Here is a 17,938-nt window from a genome sequence, read left to right on the forward strand (position 1 = left end):
TTTAAAAACTTCGTGTCACAGGTCGTGTTTGGGTTGATTGTAAATTTATAAAAAAAATGATCAAAACACGACACGTGATACGAATTGTCATCTCTAGATAATATCCAAAACTTTCCTTGTGCTTCCTTGTGCTTTGCTAAATATCATTTTTATCCTTCTTGTTATGCAAATATTTAAAACATCCACATGTTTATAAAGTCAGACTCAAAATACCCCTTAAAACAATTAAATTTTTTGAATACCTAAATTACCCTTCTCAACCTTTATTAAATACAATTTAAAAATTATTAACTAAAATATTAAATAAAATCAATCTTAATCAAAGAATGAAAAGCTCTCAAAATAATTGAAGTACTTATTTGATTAATATATATTTAAACATTTTTATTTAACTTTCTTGTTACATCATATCAAAAATAATATTTAACAGATTGGGAAGGAGAATTTGGTATTTTAAAAAATTTAATTGCTTTAAGAGTATTTTGAGTATGATTTTATAAACACGTGAGGTGTTTTGGATATTGACATAACAAAAGAAGCAAAAACAGTATTTGGACAAAATGTCAAGAGGTGTTTTACGTATTTTTCCTTTTATAATTTTGTAAACGTGGTTTGTTGTAATTTTAAGGTAAATGTCTTCTATGGTTCAACTTGTAGCTGTCGATTTTCTTGTCGTTGTGCAGCTCATTGTTGTTATCCACTTACCAGCTTATAGTAATTTTAAACTACATGATGAAAAAGGAAAAAAAAAAAAAAAAAACTAGATAATAGATATTTATCTTACTGTTAATCCATAAATATAGATATATGTTTGTAGGATACACAAATATATTGAATTATTCTTGTATAAAATAATTAATACATGTAAATATATTGAATTATTCTTGTATGAATTAACTAATACGTGTAAATACACCTGCTTTAGTGGTGTGTTTGAAAGAGTTATTTGTGTGTCCTCTTCGGTTGGTTTTCTGATGTTTGGAACTCAGTACAAGTATCACTTTTTTAGAGAGTTGTAGTCGAACTTACCGGTGGTCGCTGAGGGAGAGGCTATGCCCATGCCCTCCTGGATTTTTAAAATTTTTTTTTTTATTGCATGCAGTTTTCCAAACAATTTTATATATGCCCACTCTAAATTTTTGAAATTTAATTTTATTGCATGCAGTTTTTCAAAATTTATTATATATGCCCCCCTCATAACAAGATCTTACACATACCTCCTCATTAACAAACTTTTTCTCTAATTTATTTCTATTTATTTTTTAAAAATATGTTATTACTAAAATATTTTTCTTCTTTCTAATTTATTTGCCCATGTTGAAGTATTTTTTTTCTTTTTCAAATGTGTCCCTACTTAAACTTTTTTTCCTATACATTTTCGCAGTTCTTTGATGCAGTATCTTTATAAATATGGCATATTACAGTTTTTTTTTTCAAATGTTTATTTACTTAAACATGTTTCTTTCCCAAGTAATTTATTTTCAAGTTTGTCACGTCAAATTGATCTTTTAAGTGTTCTAGTTTTTTAATTAAATTATAGCATAAAGGATTAATAAATTAAGAAAAAAACTGAAGTTTTAAGAAAATTCTACTATGATCCCATAGTAAAAAATTTAAAAACTTGAATACTTATGTTCTTCCAATTATGTAATAGTATTAAGAATTGATAGTTTAATGGCTCGAAAGGCTTTCGAGTTTTTAACTTACCCCCCCCTCTCAAATAAAATCCTGGTCCCGCCACTGTAGGTGGTTTTGATATATAGTTGAGATTGAGTTGCTAAATGACCTCCCTCTCAAATAAAATCCTGGTACCGCCACTGTAGGTGGTTTTGATATATAGTTGAGATTGAGTTGCTAAATGTATTGAGGTCTTTCGCATTTAAATTGGTGTTGTTCTTCTCTAATTTAAAATGCAATTTTCATCTTAAAAAAAAAAAAACAATATTCCGCAATTAAAAGTTTTTTTACATGAAACTTCTTGAACATTTTTCTATTTATTATGGATATTCCACAAACATTGTGGATACTTGTGGATATCCGTGAATATTGTGAATATCTGTTGATATTTGTGTATATGATAATCTTAAAAAAAAATCTTCTTAATAATGTTGTCAATAATAAAATTTCAAAATATGGATAATGTGATGGCTTTTAATATAGGGTTTCAGATTTATTTTAACGCTAAAAGATAAAAAACTTTGAACCAAAATGACTTTATGATTTTGTTAAGAAACAATATACGTTTTTCAACAACATGCATGTCACAAACACTTATTACAATCCATAAGTAAAAAATTAATAATGATGAAAAACACTCAAATGATGAGAAAAACGACACTAAATAAGTGACATGTCGCTTTTCAAATAACCTCGTCGTTGTGTATACAGAAAAATAATGCTTAATCATATTTAACGATATGTCGTTGCTTATCCATGAACTACATCAGTTTCTTTGAGACTAGCATATCGCATAGCCAGCATAAACGACATGTCGTTGTTACTAGAAGATAAATGACTTTGTTCTTAAATGACATGTCGCTTAGAAGGAAACGAGCATGAAATCCGCGCGTATATTATATGGTAGTTGTATTTAAAAGATATTTATATATATATATATATATTATATAGTATTGTATTATATGATAGATATAAAATTTGTATAAACATATTTATACAGACATATATAGTATTATTATTTATAATATTTATATATATACATATTGTACAGAATAAAAAACAACGTTGTTGTGGTTCTTGATCATTTCATTTCTTTCAGCTGTAAATATAAAAATGAGAAAATTAGTTGTAAATATAAGTGTTAAGAGAAATAAAGATGGTTAAATTATATAGTATAAAATAAATATTATAAAAATATTTATATTACCTTGTTTTTGGGCGTTTTATGGATTGTCTTGTTGTTCTTGATTCAGGGCTGAAAAAATAGAATAATTGGTAGATATGTTTTTAAATTAATTGATAATATATATTGTGTTGAATTATGCTTACCTTGTACCAGGTTTTTTTAGTGTTGGAGTGTGTGGATCAAATGTGATTGGTATTGATAGCTGTGATGATGGTATTACTTGTGGGCTGAAAAATAATAAGATTTTTAAAATTGTGATAAATATAATAAAAATATTATTTATGTATAGTTGATAAAAAACTTAAAAAAACATTATTTACCTTTGTGGATATTATATTCCTGTAGTTAACTGTTTTGGTGGCGATGATGGGACCTGGATGTCTTCAAATATTTTGGAAATTAATGTGCTCATTTTGGTGCCTCGTTGTTGAAAGAAGACTTGGAAGATTTTTGATTGTCCTCGGATCTGATCGATAACTGGTGGTATTATAAATGGATCGGTAAAGCCTTCGTCAATTGTTAGTGCAGAACACGGTTTTTTTATTAATGCCTGAGCGATTTTGCCAAAAGCGATAACTTCCATGTCTCCAGTATGATCTTCAATTTGGATTGTTAATCTGTACCTGTAACATGTATATAAATATGTTTTTAATGTTATTAATTTTTCGTTAAAGTAAGTAAAGATATATAATAAATACAAATGATATGGTAATAAATTTAATTACCATGGAGATGGTGTTGATTTTACGTGGCCATGACTGTCGCACCACCAACCTATTCTTGCCTGTTTTAGTTGTCGATAACATCTGGGGCAAAAATCTGAAAGGTCTCGTCAAGGAACGCCACATGTTACAAGCGGGTCGGGACTTTGCCCACGTTGAATAACTACATCACGTGTTCTGAGTAATTATGTTAAAGTGAGAAGACACCACAATGTGCTTTGGATCAAACACACTTTGATGCGATTTCTTGTCTGAGTTTAAGCGAGGACGGGTCTTTGATTTACTCGGCTTCTAGGGACAAAACGTTTAAGGTTTGGTATAAATTACAACTATTATGAATGCACTAAGTGTTGATTATGGATATGATATCTCAATTTTGATATCACCCAGTTTATAAAACATACAAGTTCTTCATCCCCCCTAGATATTGAAAACACTCTCTTTTCGCTATCAAAAATGATAGGACGATGTCCAATCCTGACACCTAGTGAAAACGGCAAAGTCTCGTTGTCTCTTATCTATTTTTCTGGACAATAGCGTTTGACACTTGAGATAAGGACTTTAATTAGGAAAAAGGGAAAAAAAAAATATATATATATATATATACACATATATATAGCCTAAAAGACGTACAAGGCATATTGATTAATTATAGCCTTAGCAATATAATGTGCGTGTTTTGTTTCCGTTTTCAAAAACGTTTTTTGAGAAGAAAAAAATAAAAACGGTGTGAGGATCGTGTTTGGGGGCAGCAACGTACATAAATCAAAAACAAAAATGTTTTTATCTTTCTCTTAAAATCTGAACATTTCTAAAACGAACTTAACTCGTTTTCCTTTTCTTCATTTTTATTTTCTTTGGGTTATTTTTCTTTCCTTCACTCTTCTTTCCTCCGTTCTCTTCTCTTTCCTTTTTCTCCATTTTGATTTGCAAATAACATTACACAAACGGAGGAAACGCGAGTGGGCGCCGTCTTCGTGCAGCCACCGTCGGAGGTGAGGGGAGGACTCCAAGCAAAAGAGATGCGAGTGGGCGTCGTCTTCATGCAGCTGCCGTCGGTGGCGAGGGGAGGACTGCAAACGGAGGAGCCAAACTCGTCGAGATCCTTGCGGTTGGTGGGAGCGTTGTCGTTTTGGGGTTTGTCGGAGTCAGAGGGCTTCAAGGATTCGTCAGTGAAGACAGACTTGAAGAAATCCAAGTCCCCCCCTCCCCAACTCTTCTCTGAAACCCATTTCCTCTGTTAGTTTTCATGTATATAATGTTTATTTAATATATTATTATTTATTTAATATATTATTATTTTAAATATTATTACATGTTTTTAAAAATTAAACTACCAAACACAATCTCAATTTTTTTTTAAACTAAAAATAATTTCAGAATAAAACTACCAAACGCATTTTCAAAAATGATTCCAAAATAAAAATGAAAACGTTTTCATTTTTATTTTCATACAAAAAAATAAAATTATTTTAAAATAAATTTCGCATCCTAGGTCTTTGCTCATGTTGATGGAAGAGTGGTGATCTACTGTCCCAAAACGATGTCCCAGTTAATGTTCCATTCACAACAATTAGCCACGTGTCTTTGAAGATGACATCATATTGAACCGTGTTTCAAGGAATAACAAGCGATTTCTTAAGATTCACTGATTTAGCAAATGAAATAATAATATTTTAGAAATAAAAATAAAGTTAATTGATTAACATAAGCAAAGTAAGTATAATAATTATTGTGATTTTAACTCAACAATTAATGCAAACATATTAAGAAAGAAAAACACAAATATAAAAAGTGATATAAAATGAATAGATAAATGTTAAATTTTCATTAAACGAAGTATCACATAAATAAAATGACATAATACACACTCAATCTATTTAATAATTTCTCTATTTTGAGACATCGTTTCCATAATAGAGTTATAATTGTATGGTATTTGTTGATCGTATGATATTTTGGTTAAGTATAAACAACTTGTCTCAATATTGATTATTGACTCTGCATGAAAAGATCGTCTCCGTTTAAATTCCTTATATAGTGGTTTTGGACTTTGGGTAATCGGATAAGATATCCGTTTGGGGTTGCTGCAGCTGCACGCGGAAAGAATTTCGGGGTACTCATATGCTGCAGCTGCTCATATTTGTGTTCTCATGATAAATCTTAAATTTACCACATGATAAATCCTAAATATGAGCAGAAATAAAAAAATATCTATCTTATATTAGTAAAGTGAATATAATTCAAGATTTTCACTATAAATCTAACATTTACGCATAAACACGATATGTATTCTGATCATGTAAATTTAAGGGGTATTCACTTCATGGATTAAACTCGAGTTGGATTTTGGGCTGAAATACTTGTTCGGGAACCAAAACTCAAATTTGAAATTCGAGTAATAACTTGAGTAGGTGAATTTCACCACCATTCGAACTCGCATTACTCGAGTTAATGTCTATAGTGCGGATTCCTTTTTTCTGATATTTTTCTTCCCGTTGGTCTGCTCCCTCTCTCACGAGAAAGCTTTCACTCTGCTCTGTAAAAAGCCAACATATTCCCCTCAAATCAACCGAGAATTCGAGCTGGGTTCCTCGCAGCAGTTCATATTCTTGTTCAGCGTTTCATTAGCAACGGTCAAATCGCTTCATCCCCTAAATACCCATCCCCGGTGAACAAAGTCGCGGGCAGGTACATCCCGTTCAAACCCATCCCAAATCGCCAATTTTAGCGAATCCCGACTAGATTCCGTTGTCGGACGTCTCCCTCAGAGATTCAACACGGGAGAAATCGACCCACACGAGTGGACCGGCGTCCTCCATTGGCTGTGATCTTGAGTCGATGTAGCGCCAAAAGCCGTCTCTAACTTCTGACTTTCTGTTATCGGTGCCAATATCTCTATCCACAACGACATCTATCACATTCGCATGTGGCCATTGTCGAAGCAGATCAACCGTTGTCCTCTACCGGATCAAACATGGTAAGACCTTTCCCATACTGATTTTTAAGCTTCCATTGCCTCTGTACATGTTGGTGGATGTTTCTTCTTGCAACTGTTGATGATCGTCGTTTTGAGTGGCTTTCCCTTTTTTTAGATGTCGTTTTGCAAGTCTGAGCTAAGTCTGTCGTTTGCATATCGTCGGCCACATATTTTTGTCGTTTGTGTACTTGTGTGATTTATTAGGATTTACAAAGGAATAGAAATTGTGTTTTAATGGTAAATCTTAGATTTACAATGTAAATTCATAAATCTTGAATTTACACAGTGAAAAGAATGATAAATAAAGAGAGAAAAGAGAAAAAAAAAAGATCTAGAGGGAAAGAGAAAAGAAGGAAAAAAATAAAAAGAAAAAGGGTAAACTTAGAATATAAAATATTCAAAACATAGAAAGGCCTATTAATTTCTATACTTTGGTATTATTTATTAACACAAATTTTAAATGCATGTCTATTTTCTACTATTTTTATTGAAAATAATTGTTGTCAGTTGTGCTAAGTTAATAATCAATTGTGACCAAAAAGAGTTGAGTGTTTGATAAACTATAATTTAAAAGTGTCGTATTCATCAAGAGCTCTGTTTAAATAATTGATAAATAATAATTCTTAATTGCTATAGACATTAAAATTGATAAATTGTGTTATATTTATCTCATAAAAATTAATATAATGATTTTTTCCTAAATTTTGTTATATAATTGCACCAAAGCGTTTTAGATTTTCATGGGCAATAATATTTTAAAATTTTTCTTGTGATTGTTCTTCTTAAATCTAATATTTATGTAAATGAACATAAATTATATATATATTTTTTATTATTTGCAATGGTTTAGAAATTGTTTCCTAGAAGAATACATTGATTCAAAAAGAGTTTTTGAAAAAACATAAGGGAAAAATAGAGGTGTAAGTTTGGGCCGTACTGCCCAGCACGTTTTGAAAGAAAATTTTGAGTCGGATTAGTCCGATCTTAAATTTATAAAGTTTAGAATCGGTCTGGTACGGCCCATAATTTTATAAGATAGTTTCAAAAAAATCTTTAAAAATATAATATTTGAGCCGGCCCAATCCTAAAAAAGAAAGGATCGGTCTAACCTAACTCTAAGCTTAAAAAATTTAAGATCAGACATGACAAAACCTACGTTAACAATAGCAAGTGTTAAGCCGGTCCGTTTATCTCATCTTAAACTTACTGCTTAAGGGACAACTTTGATATTATAATTTTATTATTATAGCATTTTGGGAACTCAAGCTTCAATTGACTGACTCTAGTGCGGATTCTTTCGTAATTGGAATTCAAAAGCTGGTGATCTGACCATCTTTTAAAATCTAATGCTGTCAGTAGTATATTGCCAAATATTGTGCTGTGGACGTAATTACTAAACAACTTTTTAATACTGTGGGGTGTCTTTGAAGATGGTGTGAAAAGTAAAAAGGAGAAGTATAAGGTTACGTTTAATTCGTTCGTTGATTTGAGTTGAGATGTAATTTTATGTAAAAATTTTTTATTGTAATAAAAATGTTAAATGTGACTGTTTCTGAAAGTTTTTTACTGTAGCAAAATTTAAATTCTAAACTCGAATCAGTAAAATAAACGGAATTTAAGTAAAACCACATTAATTAATATTATAATAAACCCATTACTAATATTGATTTTCATCCACTGAAAATATTTTAGGTGCGACGTTCAAAAGCTATAGGATATTATAACTACTTAAAACTACACAAAACGTGCAAGTTATTCTTTAATTATGCAAATAAACTCTAATTTTGCTCAAACGATGAAGGTTTTACAACTAAATGATTTTCACGATTTAATAATTAGGGAGAAAACATACCTTGATCTATGATGAACTTTAGAAGAGACCAATCGATTGTAAAAAAGATTTTAGAAGAAATTGTATTTCTCACCCTCTCTCTACGTACATATTGATCAATAGGTGGAGAGAGGACCAATTTCTTAATTTCATCAATTATTCTCTTTCCATCAAAGAGCCATCAATTTAGGGAAACTATCATTTCTCTAATTGATCAATAGGATTTATCTTTTATTATTTTATTAACCATTGCATCAAATTTCCTTAAATCGGAAATATCCATAAATGCACATGGGACACTTAATAAAAATTCTTTCAAAAGGATGAAAATAAACAGATTGCCATAACCAGATTAAGGGTCTGTTTAGTTCATTGATTTGAGTTTTTAATTCGAGTTGAGATTTATATTTATGTGATAATTTTTTACTGTAGAAAAACTAAAATTCTAAACTCGAATCGGTAAAATGAACGAGCTTAAAATTACTCTAAACAGTTCAATGATCTATATCAAGAAATAATGTCATATTTCATATATTTTCAAGATTTTACTCCAAGTTTCAAAGCTTGCCCAGTTGGTCCAATATGTTGATTGGACTTGCAAACATTCGCGAGTTTGATCTCCTTCAATTTTGGGCCTAATTTTGCAATGTTCAATATGGCGACGCCAACAAACAACATCAAAGCAACAGTCACATAAAAAACAAATCAATGGCGGGCGGGGACCGCCGAGATAGTGAAAGTTGCGTACACAAGAATGTGATAGGAAAGGTGACGAGTCATTAGGCTCTTTTTTATCACCTTTTTTATCCCACCATTTTTTGGCCACATCTAATTGATTGTCCGATCAATTTTTTTGATGTCCCACATAATGTTACCAAATTCAAACCACCAAGCTTGACACAAACCACACTATTGGCCCAGATTTAGGGGCCGTTCTTTTACTTTTTTGAGTTAGATGACTTGAGTATAGATTTTGAGTTGAGTTTGAGTTATAACTTGAGTTGAAGTTGTAATTTGAGTTTGTGTTTGGTTGTGTACATTTGAGTTATGGTTTGAGATAAAAATATTTTTGAGTTTGTGTTTGAGTGAGTCAAAACTTTAATTTATATTTAGATAGTATTTTAATAAAAACTCAATGTTGATGGAAAATTTTAATAGGGTATATGGGTGAGGTTTTATTTGTCTTTTCGTTGTCAACACATAGAAAAAAAAATCATCTCAATCAGAATTAAAACGAAAAAGTTATAGTATTTTTAAGAATAGAAAAAATACTGTTTATTAATTTGAGTTTGAGTTTCTGAACTCGAGTTAAAGAGAAAACTTAAACTCGAGTTTTAATCCCAAACTCAAGTTCAAACTCGAGTTTAAATTTAAAAGAACATGTATTTAAATAAAATTATAACTCGAATTATTTTTTTGAGTTTTTGACTTAAAAAAAGGGCACCGAACAGCCCTTAGTATCTTGATCTAATCGTATCATTGGCCATGACATGTTGTAGTCGTACATAATGGCATGTCGTTTAGCCTGCCAATATGGAGATGACCTGTCGTTTTTGGACTCTTTGTCCCGCTCTCTCCAATCTATATGTATATATATCTATATATGTATACACATGGAAAATGTCTTTAGTCCAAAAAGTTCATACAAAAATATTACACTTGTGGTACCCTAGGCCTTCCGGACTTAAAACAATGCTTATACGTGTGTGTGTATATATATTCTTGGGATGGGACCAGTTCACTGTACAACTCATCTCATGCACAAAAAGGTACGACAGGTACACTCTCACGGAGAAATTAGGGGCTTATTTTTTTGAGTGAAAAATTTCCGTTCATTTCGCTGATTCGAGTTTAGAATTCGAGTTTTGTTACAGTAAAAAACTCTCATAAACAATCACATCTAACTTTTTTGCTACAGTAAAAAGCTCTCACATAAAATCACATCTCAACTCGAATTAAAAACTCGAATCAGCGAACTAAACGAACCCTAAAAAAAAATAACTCGAGTTATAATTTTATTCGAGTTTATGTTCTTTTAAGTTTAAATTCAAGTTTAAACTCGAGTTTAGAACTAAAACTCGAGTTCAAGACCCCGTTCACTTCCCTGATTTGAGTTTAGAATTCGAGTTTTTCTACAGTAAAAAGCTCTCACAAACAATCACATCTAACTTTTTTGCTACAGTAAAAAGCTCTCACATAAAATCACATCTCAACTCGAATTCTAAACTCGAATCAGCGAAGTGAACGGAGATTTCCCCTTCAATTCGAGTTCAGAAACTCGAACTCAAATTAATGAACAATATTTTTTCTATTCTTAAAAATACTATAACTTTTTCGTTTTAATTCTGATTGAGATGATTTTTTTTCTATGCGTTGACAACAAAAAGACGAATAAAACCCGACTCATATACCATATTAAAATTTTTCATCAGCATTGAGTTTTTATTAAAATACTATCTAAATAAAAATTCAAGTTTTGATTCACTTTGTTCTTTTAGAGTGAAACTTGAGTGTAGTTTTTGAGTTGAATTTGAGTTATAACTTGAGTTAAAGTTGTAACTTGAATAAAGTTGAGTAAAGTTGAATAAAGTTGAATAAAGTTAGAACTTAAAATAACGTGAACTTGAATAAAGTTGTAACTTGAATTTAAACTTTTTCTGAGTTTTGTTTCAAAAGAACAACCCCTCAAACACAAACTCAAAAAGATTCGTATCTCAAATCATAACTCAAATGTACACAACCAAACACAAGCTCAAGTTACAAGTTCAACTCAAGTTATAACTCAAATTCAACTCAAGAATTATACTCAAATTAAACTCTAAAAGAACAAGCACTAAAATCCTAGGGCATGTTCTTTTGTCTAAAAAACTCAAAAAAAGACAACTCGAGTTCCAACTTTATTCAAGTTCACGTTCTTTTAAGTTTCAATTTTATTTAATTTTACTTAACTTTATTCAAGTTACAACTTCAACTCAGGGTCCGTTCACTTCGTTGATTCGAGTTTGTAATTCGAGTTAAGATATGATTTTATATGAGAGCTTTTTACTGTAACAAAAAAATTAGATGTAATTGTTTGTGAGAGCTTTTTACTGTAGCAAAACTCGAATTCTAAACTCGAATTGGTGAAGTGAACGGGGCCTCAAGTTATAACTCAAATTCAACTCAAAAACTATACTCAAGTTACACTCTAAAAGAACACCCCTAATTTCTTCTGAGCCTCCACGCTAACCATAACTAGAACTTCACAGGATAAATACCCCGCAGGAAAAACAAAAACAGGTGGAATCTGATTCCACGCATAGACAATACCATATTTCATGGGCTGGAAGAATTATAAACAGGGAAAAAAGTTTTAATTCTAAAAAAAAAAAAAAAGTAAAAAGTTTCAACGCTTTTGCAAAACCCTCCAAATTTAAGTTAACTTTAATAAAATATTACATACGATTATGGAATAATGCGTGATGTTAATATCTATAAAGAAACATTGTAGGGGCTTAATATGATATGTTTTAATGATAGTATCAAATTCCATTATTTTTCTTAAAAGTAAATATGATAATTTTATTAAAAGGTCACTAAAAAATTAAAATACATGACTTAATAAAATCATAAAAATGGGTGACACTTATAAAATTAGACATCAAGAACACACTCTTAATAAAAGCCGTTAATAATTTAATAGCACCTTGAAATATTTCAATAAACTTAATAAATGATGGACAAATTAAAAATTTTAAAAAGTAATTGTGTGAAAAGTTAAAGAATAATTGTGTCAATTACAGCAAGCAAAAAAAAAAAAAAATGACAAACTCGTCGTGATGCCGGCTAAACGTGTTTTGCAGCAATATACCAATATGCTCTCGATCAGCAAAAGGAAATATACCAATATGCCCACCTGGTATTCACCGATATCCTTACCTTCTCCTGAAAAGACAAAAGTATCCTCACCTGGACCCCACATGGTCCCACCCCCATCAACTTTATCTACAACAACCATCCAAAAAAGTTAAAAAAAAAAATTAAAAGATTCCAATCCAAACCCCATCTGCTTTTTATTTTATTTTGCTTATTTATTTATTTTTAAATATTTAAAAAATGTTAATTTTCTGTCTTTTGTCTTTTCCTTCAATCTCCCACCTCCACCCACCACTTTCCCAACACATTTTCCTTCTTCCCAAACAACTTGCTCATCCTCTTCCTCCTCGCTTTTGGATTTCCCAATATTTTTGTCTTTCCCTTTCCCACGATCTTTTCTCTTCTCTCTCTCTCTCCTTTTCCTCTCTTCCACTCCATGCCTCAGAAATTTCAAATCCCTTCCCTCATTTTCCCCAAAACTCCTTTTTCTCTCTTCACTTCCAAGCGAATTCCCAATTTTACTTACAGCTCTGGACTCGGATTTTGATTTTTCTTTGCTAAATTTTTCAATTTTCACTCAACAGATTGATTTGATTTCGAATTTTTCCGGTTAAGATCACGGTTCCGACTTAGATGGTTCGGTTTTGCTGTTCTTTGTTGAGCAATCGGAGCTAGGTTTCACGGTGGAGCTAGGGTTTGTTTCTGAGCTCGAGAAAATGCCCCCGGAGGGCACGGCGGTCGCCGGCGCCACCGATGGGTCCCAGTACTCGTTTGCGGTTGAGTATAATGGCCCTCCCGTGACCTACGACATTCCCCGCGCCGTTCCGATCAACGTGGAGAAGATTCCGGTGGCGGCCGTCGTGTCGCAGGTGCCGTTGTCCGAAACTCTGTCGTTGCCAGTGGTCCAGCCGGTGTTGGCCTCGGCGTCTCTGAGGAAAAATTTCTCCAAAGAGCTCGAACTGCTGGGATCTTCAAAAACTACGGTTTCCCCAACTTCCGTGATCGCCTTCGAGCGTAGCGGCAGCGGAGGCGACGATGGTGGCGATTCTGGAGATTCCGGTGATTCGGCTTTGTCGAAAGAACTGGAATTGGGCTCTGGTGCGACCGTTTCGCCGACTTCCGTGATCGCTTTCGAGGAGAGATCTCCGGAGAATCGCGATGGCGGTTGTGCCTTGTCCGGCGAATTGAGTAGCTCAGGTGCGTTGGAATTTTCTAATACGAATTTCGAGTCTGGTGAATTGTCGGATTTAGCTAATAGCTCTAGGGTATTGGGGTCGTCTTCCATTAGTCATGAGCACTCTCAGGAGTTGTTGGTTGGAGCTGGGAGTTCCAGTACAATAGAGTTCTCGGATAGCTTTGATAAATCACGGGGAAGAAGTTTAAGAACTTTGAGGGAAACTAGTGGTAGGAACGAGAGTTTAGATTTGAACGATTTGAATCAATCCGACTGGGCATCGACCGAGTCGGTATTGAGTTTGGATTATCCGTCGTCTCGGGTTTCGTCTATAAAGGCTGCGGATTGCAATAACGTATTGATTTCCGATGTGAGACGGCCTCAAGTGGTGACGTTTCGTGATATTGAATCGGATGGCGGTGCTGATGAGGAATTCAGTATGGATGAGCCTGAGATTCGTCCAGCCGTCAAGAGAGAACCTCAAACGAAGGGGAAGAAAGGTTCTTGTTACCGATGTTTTAAGGGAAATCGGTTTACGGAGAAGGAGGTCTGCATTGTTTGTGACGCAAAGTATTGCAGTAGTTGTGTGCTAAGAGCTATGGGGTCAATGCCAGAAGGTCGGAAATGTGTTACTTGCATCGGGTTTCCCATTGACGAATCAAAGAGAGGGAATTTGGGAAAGTGCTCAAGGATGCTCAAGCGGCTTCTGAATGATTTGGAGGTTCGACAAATAATGAAAGCCGAGAAGTTTTGCGAAGCAAATCAGCTACCACCAGAATATGTTTGTGTGAATGGAAAACCTCTTTGTCATGAGGAGCTAGTCATACTACAAACCTGCCCCAACCCACCAAAGAAGCTAAAACCAGGAAACTATTGGTACGATAAAGTGTCTGGTCTTTGGGGAAAGGTGAATATGGTTTTCTTGAGGCATTTAATTATTCTGCTTCTTGAGTTTGTTTCATCGTTTGAACCTTTCTATATTTCTGTTGAATTTTAACAGGAGGGACAGAAGCCTTCCAAAATAATTAGTCCCCATCTTAATGTTGGGGGTCCAATTATGGCAGACGCAAGCAATGGAAACACTCAAGTTTATATGAACGGTCGAGAGATTACGAGAGTAGAGCTTCGGATGTTGCAGGTTGAAGCTGTTTTAGGTTGCAAAGTAGTTGTTGATTTAATTGGTTAATATGCGAACGCTAACTGAGATCTTTGTTCTGAAAATTGCAGTTGGCGGGAGTTCAATGTGCTGGTAATCCGCACTTTTGGGTCAATGAAGATGGATCATACCAAGAAGAGGGACAGAAGAATACAAAAGGATATATATGGGGCAAGGTAAGTGTTCTCAGTGAACAATCAAAAGGTTTTTGCTTTGTTCTTTGTTTTTGGTTCAAGGAATTGGACATGATTTTTCATGTTGCTTCAAATTATTAATTGCTTTTTAGGCTGGCACAAAGCTTGTCTGTGCTGTCTTGTCGCTACCAGTCCCTTCTAAATCCGTGAATACTTATGGAGAGCCACTAAGCAATCAACTAAGCAGATCTGTGCCTGACTACTACCTTGAGCAAAGAACGCTTCAGAAGATTCTTGTTGTTGGATATAATGGATCTGGCACGAGTACTATATTTAAGCAGGTGCTTGTTTAATAAAAGACTTAAGCTTAAACTTATTATGCCAGCCCTTATAGTTATGCGAGATTTATTCATCTGTACAAAGTTGGATAGCACAACTAAGAGAACCTATAGTACACTTTAGTTCAAAGTAGTTATATGTAAGTCTATTTATCAAGTTATATGTTTCATTCAGGCTAAAATTCTATACAAAGACGTTCCTTTTTCGGAGGATGAGCGAGAAAATATCAAGCTGAGAATCCAGAGTAATGTATACGGCTATCTTGGTATACTCCTTGAGGGCCGTGAGCGGTTTGAAGATGAATGTTTGGCTGAGATGAGGAAGCAACGATCTTCTTGTAAAACAGAACCTATTGGTAGGTTTGCCAATTCTTCTCATGTGTTTGCCATCTTCTTATTACATGCCTCCATAGACATCTTTTGAGAAAAAATATATGTTCTTTCATCCTTCTTTTCCTAGTGGGGTTAACGACATCAAAGTCATACGACTCTGAATGTGGGATGAACCATAAATGCGTTACCCATCTAAAATGGTTTCTGTTTGGAAACAGGAAACTCTGACGACAGTGATGACAAAAATCTTTATTCCATTGGCCCAAGGCTGAAATCATTCTCTGATTGGCTTCTCAAGACCATGGTCTCAGGCAATTTGGAAATCATTTTTCCAGCTGCTAGTCGGGAATATGCTCCACTAGTTGAAGAGTTATGGAATGATGCAGCAATTCAGGCTACATACAAGCGAAGAAGTGAGCTGGAAATGCTACCCAGTGTTGCAAGTTACTTCTTAGAGCGGGTGAGATCATGCTTCGTGCGTGTAACTATGCTTTTTTATTAAACAGTTGAAAAGTTTTATCTATATAATAGCTTCTTTTTAATACAATGGACTTCGGCAGTTTTCAATATGTATCCTTCTCTTCATAATTTGGGACCACAAAAAGGAAACGCGCAAAATTTCTTAGGAGGAAAAGACTGTTTTTTCTCATTTCCCAAAAAAAAAAAAAAAAAAAACAAGTAAGGATTTCTTTTGCAAGATAGTGTGTGTAAAGGGAAAAAACTTGCTTTATGGCAACATTTTAAACTTATTATAAGAATTAATAGTTTGTGCCGGCTTTCTTTTCCCCTTCTTGATATATTTACACTAAATAAGCAAGTGCAAAGTCAAACATGCCATTATCTCTTGGGTGATCTTACTGTTTAGAATGTCCAAATAACTATGACGTCTTCTGGTCTGTACTCCAGTCCGTTATTAGATAAGATGTGTTGTTTAAGATGATTTAGGCATATACCTACGAAGTAGGGGGTGAACGAACGAGTTGAGCTTTGTCAAATATTTCCAATATACTTCCTTGGTTCTCCTCTTTAGGCTAAAGTCTACTTGGTGCTTCTACGTTTCCTGCTATATACAGCAATAACGTGACCATTTGGTGCGCTTTGTTTTGTTTTTGATGTATCTAACATGATTGTTGTTATTATTTAACTTTTCAGGCTGTTGAAATTCTGAGAATGGATTACGAACCCTCGGATTTGGATATCCTCTATGCCGAGGGTGTTACTGCATCAAATGGGCTTACTTGTGTTGACTTCTCATTTCCCCAGGCAGCGTCTGACGATCTCATTGATGCGGGTGATCAACATGATTCTTTGACTAGGTTGGTATCAGTGACTAATTTCATTTTCCAATCGTCATTCCAAGTCATAATTACTATTAATCTGTACTGCTCCAAATCGGTTTTTCTCTGTGACTGTTCTCTCAAACCTTGTGTTTTATTTCGCTTGATCTTTAGGTACCAACTTATTAGAGTACATGCAAGAGGACTTGGAGAAAACTGCAAGTGGCTAGAGATGTTTGAAGACATTGGACTGGTCATGTTCTGCGTTTCATTAAGTGACTATGATCAGTATGCTTCTGATGCGGATGGATCAATCACCAACAAGATGTTGCTGACCAGGAGATTCTTCGAAAGCATCGTCACCCATCCAACCTTTGAGCACGTCGACTTTCTTTTGATACTAAACAAGTTTGATTTGTTTGAGGAAAAGGTAGAACGAATACCGTTAACCCAGTGTGAATGGTTTGATGATTTTCATCCGCTGATAAGCCGGCATCGATCCACCAGCAACAGTAACAGCATCAACCATAACCCTACACTTGGTCAGATTGGTTTCCACTACGTTGCAGTGAAATTCAAGAGGCTCTATTCTTCGTTGACTGGGAAAAAGTTGTTTGTTTCTCCTGTGAGGGGATTGGAGCCTAATAGTGTCGACGCGGCTCTTAAATACGCGAGAGAGATTTTGAAATGGGACGAAGAGAGAGGAAACTTCAGCTTGAGTGAATACTCGATCTATAGCACCGAGGCAAGCTTCTTTTCTCATTAATCTTTACGCCATAAAAAAGGATTGTAAATGATATAACTCCTGCGTGACATTGATCGCTGCCATGCCAGTGTAAATATATTGGCTTGTAATTTGTATATGAGCAATAGAAGATTGTTTCTTTCCACGAACTGTTCCAGGTACAAATCATTCTAGGTTGTACCAACACAGTTCTGCTATTGTGCAACTATTGAGAGAATTCTAGAGTATATGGCCGCAACATTTGTAATCACAAGTTAGCAATCATATGTTTCAGTGTCTTGCTCATGTCTGTCTACTGTTGCAAGCTTAAGACTTCTATTCATCACGTTAGTAAGAATGTGCTAAACGTTACGTTTCGTTGGCGTTTCATGGAGTTTTTTTTTTTTGCTGAAACGTTTCGCACCTAAGAAGAAAAAAGTCCTAAAGTTTTTTTTTTTTTTTTTTTTTTTTTTTGACGTTTTTTTTTTTCTTTCTTCTTTCTCTCCTCTATTTTATCCCCAGCAATTTGTCCGTTCTAAAAATTTCACGCG

The 17,938-nt window shown here is 33.8% G+C and overlaps 1 protein-coding gene across 1 annotated transcript; it reads left to right on the forward strand.

Moving 5' to 3' along the window:
- The first annotated feature begins 12,530 nt into the window (after positions 1 to 12,530).
- Positions 12,531 to 17,697, forward strand: LOC21403206 (extra-large guanine nucleotide-binding protein 1). The gene is made up of 8 exons (XM_010090715.2): positions 12,531 to 14,332; positions 14,426 to 14,563; positions 14,653 to 14,757; positions 14,868 to 15,056; positions 15,229 to 15,409; positions 15,605 to 15,846; positions 16,539 to 16,702; positions 16,838 to 17,697. The coding sequence occupies exons 1-8, from the start codon at positions 12,968 to 12,970 to the stop codon at positions 17,427 to 17,429; spliced, it is 2,976 nt and encodes a 991-aa protein (XP_010089017.1). The 5' UTR covers positions 12,531 to 12,967; the 3' UTR covers positions 17,430 to 17,697.
- Positions 17,698 to 17,938: the final 241 nt, after the last annotated feature.

The sequence above is a fragment of the Morus notabilis genome, unplaced genomic scaffold (genome assembly GCF_000414095.1).
Source record: "Morus notabilis unplaced genomic scaffold, ASM41409v2 Scaffold25, whole genome shotgun sequence".
Classification (NCBI taxonomy): Eukaryota; Viridiplantae; Streptophyta; class Magnoliopsida; order Rosales; family Moraceae; genus Morus; species Morus notabilis.